General features: G+C 37.2%; 1 protein-coding gene across 2 annotated transcripts in view; it reads left to right on the top strand.

Annotated features, from left to right (window-relative positions):
* The window catches only part of IFT81 (intraflagellar transport 81), a 43,625-nt gene that overhangs the window by 129 nt on the left and 30,203 nt on the right, over window positions 1–13,293 (top strand). Inside the window, exons 2-8 of one of the 2 annotated variants that reach the window (XM_076352615.1) lie at window positions 288–452; window positions 1,247–1,350; window positions 1,997–2,177; window positions 5,118–5,207; window positions 6,276–6,341; window positions 6,660–6,770; window positions 8,046–8,130. In XM_076352615.1, the coding sequence (XP_076208730.1) occupies window positions 309–452; window positions 1,247–1,350; window positions 1,997–2,177; window positions 5,118–5,207; window positions 6,276–6,341; window positions 6,660–6,770; window positions 8,046–8,130 (781 nt within the window). In that variant the 5' untranslated portion in view covers window positions 288–308. Of the gene's footprint in view, window positions 1–6; window positions 453–1,246; window positions 1,351–1,996; window positions 2,178–5,117; window positions 5,208–6,275; window positions 6,342–6,659; window positions 6,771–8,045; window positions 8,131–13,293 lie in introns of those variants that run through there. The other variant, XM_076352614.1, reaches the window with a different exon arrangement.

Below are 13,293 nucleotides of genomic sequence, written 5' to 3'. Positions count from 1 at the left end.
GCCGCCTCGCCGCCTCAGGGCGCTGCCGCTGGCGGTAGGGGCCCGGCTGCCTCCCCCCGCAGCCTCCGTGAGGGGCCGGACCTCCCTTCGTAGGCCGCGGGGTGCCCCCCGGGGCTGAGGGGGCGGCCGGGCTGGGCCTCGCCGGGCCTCGCCGAGCCCGGTGCCAGCTCACCGCCTCTGGGCTACCGTGGGCCTCGCTGAGGTGGTGCCTTCACCGGCCCTCCCGGCAGCCCCCAGCTCCCTCTCCCCGCCGAGGCCTCGTGGTATCTCTTCTGTCTTTTCTGCAGAGGTTTTTCCAGGACACGATTATGAGTGATCAAATCCAGTTCATTGTTGAGAAGCTCAATCAGGAACCCTTCAGGAAGAACTACAATTTAATCACGTTTGACTCCTTAGAGTCAATGCAGCTGTTGCAGCTGCTCAATGATGTGCTGGGGGAGATTGACCCAAAGGTAAGGAAGGCAATCAGACGTGCTCAGACCTGTGTAATTGCGAACATCTTATATGGGCTTGACACAGAAATTTGCTTTTATTTAGGTCTGGCTCTGTATAATCTTGTGGCATGTTTGGTTTACCAAAACAGCTTGTATGAATCTTCTGGAAATTAATGTGCCTGGCAGGAATCCTTTCTGTCTATACATCTATGTGTTTTTGGCAAACCAGCAAATGTTTCTTGGGCCAGGGGTACTGGATCCCTGTTCCCCAGAGACTGATGACTGTGTATTTTTCCTTGGGATACAGATCTTGGTTCATACTGACAGCCGCTGTCTTCTTAAGTCAAAAGTCAGGCTGTTTTGCACACATACACAGGGCAGGAACTGATCAAGAACTGAACCTCATGACTTAGCTGTTGCAATAGATATTGAATCTGTCTCCTTTGAGGCTACCAAAAGTGTGTGTAGGATCAGCAGGGATCGGTCACACATCTGGGGCGCAGATACACGTGCCTTGGTGTGCTTGGATATCTGACTTCCTTGGTGGAAGTAATCAGTTTGTCTGCATAAATGAGGTCCCATGAGCAGAGACAATGTATACCTAGAATAAATTTATCTGAGTACACATGTTGGAGAAAAATCCATTAGAAGAGAACTGAAGTTTGGTGATAAAAAAGATGTTCTGTATGGAGCGTCTCACTTCATTGACATATCGTGATAAATGGATAAAGTAAATTCTTTTAGTGTTGCTAGTTAATTAACATGACTTGGACAAACAGTGGATAATTAATTTTTTTTTTTTAACTATTTAGCATGCTGTTGACATTAGAGAGGAGCTGCCAGAACAAACAGCTAAAAGAATGTTGGGTCTTCTTGGTATCCTTAAATACAAACCTCCAGGAAGTATATCAGACTTGTAAGTATCGTTTTGTCTACAAATCATGGTAAAACATGTTTTACAGCTTATATGGTGACAACCTTTAATTCAGTAGTTGTGTGTATTTTTGACCTCGACTATCCCAGTGGATATGCGTAACGCCTTGAAGACAGCTCCTCCCTTGTCCCTGTGGAGAATGGTATAGGGGATACCAGCAGAAGGCTCCTGCAGCTGTAGGCTGCCCCTCGGGCCCTGCTGCAGCAGCTGCTATTGCGGAGTCAGCCAGGAGAGGGTGCCGCATGACTGGCAGGGTCAGTCCCTTCCCCGTGCCTTTCAGACCAGCCGCCCGAGGCTGGATTGCACCCTCCTGCGCCAGGTTATAACCCAGAAAACCCACACTCTTCCCAGATTGCCTTTATTCCCGAAGAATATCGCAGAAAAGGAAGAGTCGTTGTTGCGGGCTTTAGCCTTTTGATGTGTTATGGGGTTTTTATCTGTCTCAAGGTAGCAGAATCGGGATCATAAATAGCAAACTGGCATCATGAGTGTTTTCTCTTTTAACAGCATTAAGAAAATCATTAGGCAAGGGGAGAGGGAATGTCAAAACATTGCAAATTGTTTGTTCCAAGCCAGTGTTCTCTAGTTTGAGATTTATTGGTATTTTCTTTTTGTTGTTTTCGTATAGGAGTGCATTTCGCCAAGGGTTGGTTACTGGAAGCAAACCTGTAATTCATCCTGTCTTACATTGGCTTCTTCAGAGGACCAATGAACTCAAGAAAAGAGCTTACCTGGCACATTTCTTAGTAAAATTGGAAGTGCCAGCAGAGTTCCTACAGGATGATACTGTGGCTGACATCAACAAACAGGTACCATTTTTCATGAATGCCAACATTTTACATTAGTTAATTAAAGTGCCAATAGGAGGATAGATGAATCGGGGAGTTACTGTTGAGATACCTGTTCAAGTGAGTTAAGTTAAGAGCATGTTTGAATCAAGAATGAGCAAAGATTAATATAAGAAATATATGTCTTGATCACCTTTCTTCCGATAACCCTGAAATTGTATATTAATAGGTAGCACTGAATTAAAAGGTATTAAGCCCATTAAGTACTGGGTACTAAATAATGTTCAGAGCCATGTTGGCCAAGACAGATTTTTATTTCTTAATTTTTAACACTTTTTTTTTCCTGTGAACTATGACATGGATATTTTTAACTTTATAAATTACCACTTCAAACTAGTCCAGAAAATGTTATGACCAAAAGCCAATGTCTCTTAATTGTCAATTGATTGTATAGTATTTAGCACCTAATATTTGTATTAGCCTTATCCCACTTCTGCTTCAACCATTTATTTTTTTGTGAATAAGTAAAAAATTTCTTTTTCCTGGGCTGACATTCCTAGTCATTATGTTCCAACTACTTTTGTGAGCATTAAATGTTGATTTTAGATAGTCAGAGTGGGTGGGTTTGAAATGTAAAGCTTAAAGTGAACCAAAGTTATGTTTTTAGATCTGTATTATCTGAGGTACATATTTACCTGATTTTTATCCAGTTTTCTGTGCCTTTCGTTATGTATAGTGACTTGCAAAATCGCAGTGTTTTTGAATGTTTGTAACAGGTAACTCGATTCATTAACTGTGCACCAGCCAAGCTGTATAGTCTGACTGAAGCTTGACTAAGCCTTTCATTTTTTTGTTACCACTAATAATATTGGATTTATAACGTGGAATAACTAAAGAGAAGTAGCAAAGAGAGAAAGGAATGCAGATTGTATGTTTTTTCAGTATGTCACAGTCTTAATATGTATAAATATCCAACTCCATTATTTCCATTACATAAGATGTGTTCCTTTTTGGGATGACAGTAATATAACCATCTTATTAAACTAAGGCCCTGCTGATTAATTCAAAACAGAAGTTGGAGTAATATAGTGCCTTACTGGAATTTAACATTACCATGCAAATATTTAGATACTAATGAATTAAAGAATTTAGCCTAAAGTATTTAGCTAGACAGGCTTGCAATTGTGTATTTTAATAGAAACATTTCAAACATGAGAGTTTGGAAATCTTAGAACGTGGTCAAGCTTTATGGGTGTATGGAATCAAGCTCAAATGTACTTTCATAAATTATTTAAACAAGATACTCAGAGTATTTGCCACCTTGCCTGTGATTTGGACATCAGGTTGGCTGCAGTATATAATTTGAAAAGTAAGCAACTTCAGGCATAAATCTAGTTGTCCAGTCTTCAGTGAGTTGCCCTCAGGTGCCAGGAATCTTTCTGTCCGCTATATGAACCTGGAACCTGGGTGTTCTTTGGTCATTTGAGTGTGTCACTTACTTCAGGTGCACGTGGGGTAGGTGCAGCTTTTATTCAGTGAAAGTGAGAAACCTTCCCTTCGTTATAATCTGGCAAACTATGCTATGCTCTTGTTTGAATCTTACCACTAGTCTTGAAATTTTGTGTCCCAAGAAGGGAAAGACTTACTAAACTCCCCTTTTTGAAAGAGGTAGAGAATCCACACAAAGGAAAGCTGTTGGACGTCAGCAATCGTGAATACAGTTGCTCAGAGACTACCTGCTATTTCATTATTTGTTAAAGTACTTCAATAATGCATAAGTGATATAATGCAGGCCAGTTGCGTTTTTACTCCTACTTTTTTGTAACTCATTCTTCATTGTCCAGTGTGTGTGCATGCCTCATCATACCTTTATTTGCCATTTAATCAAGCTCTTTCTCTATTATTTTATCTTCTTCTCAATGGCCATTTTATTGCTTTTTTTTTTTTAATTCATTCCAGTTTGTCAGTGTGTGCCTGATATTGAAACAACCAGAAATGAACAGAGCATTCTAGATGCTGGTTCCCCAGGGTTTTATTGAATGGAATTGCTGCTTCGCTGCTCAGGGATATGATGCCTTTGAACTGGCCTTTGCTGTTGCCATTTTGCGTTCAACATTCATACCAATTGCTCTTTCCGGGGAGTAAAAAATGACTTGATATTCTCTTTTTAGATTTTTCGATCTTATTGAATGGCTGTTTCTGTGGAGATTAGCTTTCCTTATATCTCAGCTTGCATTTCTCCAAGTTGAATCTAAATTTATTTCCTATCCATATTTCTAAACTCTTTCTGTCCCCTGTTATTTCTCTACCCACACAGACTTTCACACTGCCTCTCAGTTTAAGATTACTGGTGGGCAATGTACTGGTGTGGAAGTAGCACACTGTCTACTTCTTTCTAACTACCGAACTACATATATCAATCTCTATATTGTACTGAGGGCATGATTATGCAATGTGTCAAAACTATTTCTCACATAAGTCAGGTGTGTTCTTGGACTGCTTTGCTGGATTGAAGCTCAGTGCTCTATAAATTCAAGCCCCATTGCTTCAATCAAGCATGTTGTTAGATCAAGCTCTTCCTTTTTGGGCTGATAAATTTACATATGTGATATACACAGATTTCTAGTAAGAGAGAATAATTTGTTAATATAACATTGTCCCTTTCAGATAACATCTTATCTTCCTATTTTGAAAATACACTATATATTACAAGGGAAGAGGTGAAAATACTGAAGAAATTGTGAAACTTCTGAGTGTACCTTCAAATGGAAGATAATTCACTGTGATTTTTTATTTTTGCTTTATAAGTTGACAAGCTTTTGTGATGAAAAAATGCCTTTAATTCTTGTTCTCACCATATTTCTATTTCTATATTTACTGTCTTAGTAGTAAAGCAACATGTTGATCTGAAAATCCTTAGACATAGAGCTCATTGTGCATGTTTTTTATTTCATCTTACAGTATGAAGAACTGATGGAAGCATTTAAAAACCTACATAAGGAGTGCGAGCAGCTCAAAACATCTGGTTTATCTGCTGCAGAAATAAGAAGGGTAAAAAAATTGCATAACTTTTGTTTAGATTTTTTTTGAATGTCAGTTCTATTTTTGTTGGTCTTGTGGACTCATTGCAGTGTATAAGTTGTAGAGGTCAGAGCTGGTAGGCACTGCAGCTGCCTTTTTGAAACTGTTCTCTGTTGGCAAACAGATTAGAAAGTCCTCGCTTGTGCTTAGAACTGAGCTTTCTGAAGCAGATTGGGAAACAAGGCTGCCAAGACTCTGTTCAGCATGACTTTCAAATATTAGAACTCCCTTTCCTGTGAATGGAAACTGATAGAAAGCCTTTTGCTTTACTCATATAGGGTAATAATTTCAGAGGGTGTTGAATGAATTAAGAGCTTAAGTCAACAAAAATGATGATCCTGTGTGGCTAAGGTGTTAAGTAAAGATAATTGCCCTGTCTCAGCAAAATATTTAAGTGCGGGTACAGCTTTCTGGTAAGACATATGGACAAGTTAAGCAAATGTTGAGATAAGGCCTAAATTTGGAGAATTTATTTCCCTTTCTCTCATAACTATCAATCTTTGGAATCCTGCTGTTGTAAGATAGGATTAAAGGAGAATGATAATCAGATACATGTTTTAACACTAGAAGGTGTTTCTTTTAACACAATTTCAATACAAAAAGTGGCAGCAAACATCACTCATATGCAACTTCATGCAAAATTGTCTGCCAGGAAGTGGGCAATGATGGTAACATTAAGAACGTATGTTAGTATACATCAGGTGTTGAATTCATGCTGATTTTTGCTTGGTTGTTTCTGTTTGTTTGTTTTTATTTTAGAGAAATCCACCTGCTTTTATTTTAAACGTTCGCACTAATACTCAAGGATGCAGATGAGGGAGTATTAGCATAAAGAGAGTGGGAACTGTGGGGGAAGTAAGAGAGAAGAGAGAGATTGGAATCCTGGATGTTCTGATCATAGATCAATAAAATTATAACCGCTTCAGCGTATTCGGAGAAGAACTGTGATTTTCATATTAATTTGAACAGAATTTAGTCCAATCCATGTTATATTGTAAATAAATTAACATTTCTTTATCTACTTTTTCTACTTGGTAGGACATCAGTGCAATGGAAGAGGAGAAAGATCAACTCATCAAAAGAGTAGAGCGTCTTAAGAAGAGGGTAATAAGAGAAGTAACGCTGTTACATTTCAGTGTCATAATCCTTGGCTTGCAACTCTGATTTTGGAATGCAAACAAGGATTAAGATAAACATACTGTATGTCTAGGAAGGAATCAAATAACTAATTGACCTACAGGGAATCTCCCTAGGCGTTAGTCCAGAGCTGTTAAGAATCTTGAGTCCAGTACTTTGCTGTCATTTCTGAGTAGTAACATGTATGGAAAGGAAGTGCTAAGTGGGCTTGTGAGACATATGATCTCTTTAATGTATTTCTCAACTATCTGACAGTAACATGCACTGTTTATCCACTTGCTGTAGGTGGAGACAGTACAAAATCATCAACGAATGCTTGAAATAGCAAGACAGCTTCGCTTAGAAAAAGAGAGAGAAGAATCTTTGGCTCAACAGAAACAAGAACAAAAAAATCAGGTACTGACATAAAAGCATACCTATTAAAATAAATAGTTGTTGACATTTGTTTGGGAATCATGCATTTGAGAAAGTACATCAGGAACAACAGTACAGAGTTCCTCCCAACATCAGAAAATTAAATCCCATTTAAAATAGAAATATTCATGTACACTGTAAGGGAAGAGGCTTGACCCTGCAAGTTTTGAACACCTCATTCAAGGTACTTGGCTGCCTCAGCTGCCACTGACATCATCATTTAACAGTCCCAGGAAATGTTCCATGACTTACTGATGTAGCACCCAAAGAGAATTCTTTATGGTAGAGAGCAAATGTTTCCTTAGTTTGATTTGTATCTCTGTGCATCTGCACTGAGATTTCAGGGGCTGAGTAACACAGCAAGTACCTCAGCTTTTCACTGGGTGGGGGGAATATGTATTCAGGAGCAACCTTTGGATTTTGGTCCCCGAGTTTGACAAAGACGATGTCCTAGGAAGCACTGGAGGCAGTTGACATCCGACTATAAGGGTGGGTTTTATTCCTGAGCTATGTTGTCAAAACAAGATACTTTAATAAAATCCAGTGCCATATTGTTACATCATCTCACCAAATTCTGTAACGTGAACTTCAACACTGTATTAAAAGGGGAAAAAAAACCAGATTTCTGGTATTGCGGTCTGTGTCTGGATGTGGAATCAATGTGAATCAGTAGGCTTTCAAGCTGTTGGATCTTTGCCTGAACCTGAGTGAGATCACAAGTAAAATGAACGTGATGTCTAGCTAATTCCAGTTCTTAGTGCACATCTCTCTGAATCACAAAAATGCTAATCAATTGGGTGTTGTTTAGCAACAAGCTTTCCAGTGTGCTCTCAAGTTGGACAGTGGATTGCTGCGACAACTCAGTGGATTGCTGTGACAACTCAGCTGCATTGAAGAACTGCAGTATAAGGATAGTTATCTGCTGCAACCCTGATTCTTGCTGTCTTTTTTTTGTTCTAGTGTTCAAGCCACTCATAGTTTTGGTTGAAAATTGTTTAATGAATTTCTGCCATAGAGAAAATATCACTTGGGAGTACAAGAATACTTTCCTTAATTAACACTAGAGAATATCAAGTAAACACAGGCCAATTGTTGAAAATTTGTTTTGGCATGTTCCCTTGTGAAACAGATAATCACCAGATGTTTATAGCTACCATTTTTTATATTTGGGATTCTTTTTGATACTCTCTTGTTTTAGTTGTTTGAATCTGCATTTCAAAGGAATGAGCTTATGTGTGTCCAATTCTCTCTCAAAAGTTGTTCCATGCAGAGCAGAGACTGCAAAGAGCACAGCTCCAGCTGAAAGAGATGCATCATGCAGTAGTGGATTCAAAACCTGAAAGTAAGTAGTAATCTATAAAGGCTGGGGTTTTACACTTCTCTGTTAGAAATTAAATCAAAACTGGATGGCTGTCAGTAATATGGTAGTGCCAAAAAGCATATAGGAATTTAAGAGAATCTAAAGAAAGAAATAACTTGTGTTCTAAAGGCAGTTGCTGGAGATCCTAAGCCTGAATGTGCCTTGCCACAAAAAGCCAGGGAGGCAATCACAAGGGAAGGTAATACCAGTCATATTTTTGAGGTCCACTTTTTAAAAATCTTAAAACAGTTAAATACTGAATGCTAACCGTAATACTCTGCAAGAAAAAAACAGTTGGAACTACAAAGGGTTGGAAAAAGCAGAAACCTCTTAGAAAAGACAAACTTCTGATTTAGAAAGGTTTTATGTCTTTTGTGTTTGTAATTGGGCATTGGTGAAATACTGTTTCTTAAAAATTTTCTCAATGAATGTACAAATATATTGAATACTATGTTTTATTCAGTGTAGACTTGGTTTTCTAGTTACCTTCTATAAAATATTTGTTTGAAAAGCTTTAAGGCCTGTTTCTTACTGTAGTGCAATTTTGTGTTATAGTTTTGTATGGTACCAAAAATAAAGCTACTTCCTAATTAAGCATTTTTTATAGATCATGGATTATATTTATACACACACACACTTATATATGATTATGTTTCTAAGTCTATATACTAGATATATCTTTATGTTAAAGCCTATATATTTATATATGAATATATTTGTTTACATATGAAAATACTTTGTTCTTATTATACAACTATAGCTGATTGATTTGTATGTTGCTGTGCTGCATTAATAACAGCAAGATTGCTTCTCGTTTTCAGTGATACTCAGTCTGCAAATAACCTCAGCAAAATAAATTATACTACTTGTGGAGTAAGTTAGTACTCTATGATCATTTATAAATATAGCAGGTGGGAAGGAATTGCAGTTACTAGATAAATGCATAACTAACTGTCTCCAAAGGCTACAATTTGACAACCTCTAGGTTTCTGATGACTTAATCACTTTGAAAGAAATGTAACAGGGATGAACCTCGCAGTTTGACAACAAAACTGGGAGTCAGTCTAGGGTTCAGTGTTTCAGATGTATGTGATCTTTGGCAAATGGCTTAACCCCTTCCAGTTTGTCTCTTGCACTTGGTTATTAATAACACATCGCAGGATTGATAGAGGCTTTATGTGCTGTTCATACAGGCATTGGGGTTGATTTATAGGGAAATACTTTACTGTATGTAAAGCAGTGTGAAGTTGTAAGACTCAGAATGGTCCTTTTCACAGGGCTTTTCCAGTTGCATTCTAAGTTGCTGTGGTAAAAAAAATGCCATAGAATTATTTTTATTATCTGTATAAATTACTTCCAAAATGATAGAATCTGACTATTTATTGATTTAAACTTAGTAAAGTAAGTCATTGTCCTACTCTTTCAAGTACATTTAATATTCCAGTTGCATCACATAACTGCTTGGGCGGCTGTTTTGAGTTAGAGAATTTTTTTCAGTCACCACCACGTTGCTTTGTTATTACTTCGTAATTTTACTTTAATTTTTTTACGATGCTTATCAGCCACTGAACCACAAATGGAACTAAAGGAGTATCTGAACTATCTTCTTTACTCAAAGGGACCTGCAGTGAATTTTATAACTGTTCCATTTTTGCAGTAGCTATCAGAGAGTTTATACAGCAAAGCTGTGTCAACATTTCTATTTCAGTTCCTTGGTTTTTTTAAGGCCAATGGAAACTTGATGGGTTCAGTTCACAGAAGCAAAGGTAACATAATAAAAAGCCAGTAAATATGTCATTTAATCATTGAGATGAAAATAAAGATAAGTTAACATTTAATTTCCTTATCTTGAGTCCTGCTTGCAGGGGAAAAAAAAGTGTTTAGATGTTCCGAAGAAAAACTTGGAGTCATTACTTAAGAAAACTTGTGTTGAAATTTTGCCCAAACAAAGACTTTAGGACTTAGCTTTGTAATTGCTTCCCCCATAGTAGTTACAAAGACACTGCCTGTAGTAGCAATTACAGAATGCCAACTGTGTTTTTTAAATAATTGAGATTAGGTGACCACAGTGCACTGAATGGGATTCCATTTATTTTAAAAGCTTTGTTGGTCTACAGTTAGCACAATTTATTTTATTTTAAAAATTCCCTTTGGCTGCAGTTTGGTACCTCAGCTCCCTACTCGTATCAGTAGAGCTTGTATGCTGACAATTCAACGGCTGGTTGGTAGGTGTGGATTTTCACTGGAAGTTAGATACTTTCCTTTAAAATATTTTCTTCCATTTTTAAGACTTCAGGTGTTTTTACTTCCAAAGCAAGATAAAATGATAAAAGTTGTTGTTAATGAGTAGAAGCTTTTTTGTTTGTCTTATGGATGCATGCTGCTTTGATTACTTCATCTTGTAATTAATTTAGGATGAAGTACTTTAAAGAAATGTAAAGGAACTCTTTAAGGAATGCAACTAGCACGTATTCATGAGTATCGTTAACATGCAATTAGCATCAGTCTGCTTTAGCTGTGCCAGGAAAATACAGCTTATGGTTAGTAGGTTTTTAACTCTTAGAAATATAATATTTAGAAGACTTTGTATTGTATCATGAAAAACAGTTGATTGTTATGAGATGTTCTGTAGACTAAAATTGATCACTGGTTTCCACAGTACACTCCTTCCCTGTTTATTAATTCAGTACTACTCAGTATGTTGTTTAACTACAGAGAGGCAGTTGCTGCTGGTAGCACTAAGTAACATGAATTTGCAGTTTCTGGGGGTTTTTTGTTGTTGTTCCGGATATGAATAGTATTTATATTAACGCTGACCGCTAGTTTGAATAACCTAGCTCATGCTTTCTCAGCAAGATTGCCATCTTTTTGCTTTGAATATCTCTGCTGGCACAAACACAAATTGTTAACACCAAGAAGCGAGCTGAATTACTGAAATTCTTGATCTCTGTCCATTTTACAGAACATTATTGTTCACTTTATTGGCAGAAATACAAAGAAGTGGATGACTAGCTTGAAAATATTGATTAAAAGAATGTGTTAAGATGATTGTTGTTGATAAACTGTGAAATGTGTAATTTATATACTTCATTAAGTGAATAGGTAGTAATAGATTTAGAGCACTTGAGACCATCAAAGATACCGGTCAAAGAGGAATTGCTTTGTACAGATGTCTATTTTATGTCATTCTGAACACGTGATGAAAAATAGAAATTTAGGATGCTATTATTTAAATATTCCATTTGAATGAAAACATTAACATTTTTCTTTTCCACAGAACTATCTTTCCCTAAAATTCCAAATTTAAATGATCTCCACGAACACTGCAGACCACATTACAATTAAAGTTATAGATGTATTTGGTAAAGGAGAATGGCTTAGGTGGAACTATATAATAAATAAAATCATTTAAAGATGGAAATAAAGTCACTGTCAATAGATGCAAGGTCAGGGGTAAAGCACTTTTAAGCCAACGATATCTTTGAGAATAGAAGTCTGGTTGGTAAGATTAATAGTATTGCTATGGTTGACTTTTTTAAGACCATTGACTCTTAACTTGCAGGCCATTTTGAAGAACAAACAAGGCAGCAAAAATTCAACATGACCTATGTTAAAAGGAGTTTATTGAAAGTTTTAGAAAGGAAATTAATCAGGGAATCATCACTGAGTGGATGTGTTTCTAATCGGGACATGCAGAAATCAGTGTTTGACTCTTTTTTGTTTAGTATTTACATCAGATACCTGAAAGAAAATGACAATTTCACCAGTGATCATTTACTAGGTGAAATAAAAATTGGGTAAATGACTGAGTAATGAGGAGAGCAGACTGTTGATTCGAAGTGACCTTAATCACTTAGGAAGCCAAGCCCATGCCAACAGTATACATTTTAAGGAACAGCCAAACGCCACAATATCCCTCTGGGAATAATGTATATGCAAAGTAGTTATAGCATGTGGGACTCTTTCCTAAGAAGTGACTCTGAAAAGGACTTGTGGGTCATGGTGTAAAAATGGTAGAACTGGAGCTCCCAGTGCCAAAGATTTGATGCTATCCATGCATTTATTTATGGAAGAAAATGGAATAGGAGAGTTATATTACTTCTCTTTTTAGCTCTGATATGTCCATCACTGCAACACTGTGTTCATTGACCAGAATTCACGAAGAATGCTGAAAGGTCAGAGAGATTTCAAAGGCCATCAATAATAATTATAAACATGGAAAGCATAACTTAAAATGGCAAATTCAGGAAGCTTTTTAGTTTTTCAAGGAGATATTGAAAGGATGATTTGATCATAATCTGTCAGTGTTTGCATGTCCCAGGACTCTGTTTAATACAGGGAAATTGGAAGTGATACCATTGGAAGCTGTGGATGGCATAATTTCAGTAGGCTCTTATTGAGGATGATTGCAGAAAGGGAAGTGAAGGCTTTGATGTAAGTGAATGCCATGTGGAAGTCTGTTCCAGACCTGCCTTTGTCATGGCCTTCCTATGTGATATTAAACGAAGCGTTGGCAGATAAGTCTATAAAATGAGTGCTCCTCTTTCTTTTCTTTTCTTTTTTTTTTCCCCCTTTTTAAAAAAATCAGTTATTGTTGCAAATGGTTTTGGTATAGGATGCACAATTGGTAGCCTGTAGAGGGAAAAGTAGTAGGAATCTGAGCGCAAGGTGAATCAAGTTTTAGATCCATTAGCAGAATTCTGGAGGGAAACTCGCCTCTTTCCTACATGACTGAGCAAGCACTAAGAAACTTTCTCTCCCATCCCTCTCTTTGTAATAATAATAATAAAAAAAATTGAATGGAAAACATGAGGAGTTGCTGTTAATAGCTCTCCACATGCAAATACGTGGTTGGCAGAACCTCACTAAAATAACCTTAGGGCACAGAGCCAGACTTTCTGTGCAGCTTACGTATGTAGATTTTGTAACCATAAGTCAATGTTAAAACATTAAAAAAAGAATTTTTATGTGTAATGGAAAGGTTTAAAGTATGCTTGCTTTTCTGTCCTCTAGCCTGGGAATTTGAAAAAAGAATGTTTTTCACTGAAAAAAAAAATTAAAACAAGAGTTGCCCTATGTTTTGTTTTTTCAGGTCCTGTTAAGAGCAAAAATAGTTCTTAAGTAGTTACTCCTCCATATGTTGAA

Source organism: Aptenodytes patagonicus, chromosome 15, assembly GCF_965638725.1.
Source record: "Aptenodytes patagonicus chromosome 15, bAptPat1.pri.cur, whole genome shotgun sequence".
Classification (NCBI taxonomy): domain Eukaryota; kingdom Metazoa; phylum Chordata; class Aves; order Sphenisciformes; family Spheniscidae; genus Aptenodytes; species Aptenodytes patagonicus.
Note: the sequence above shows the minus strand (reverse complement) of the source record. Positions and strands in the feature narration are given on the sequence as shown.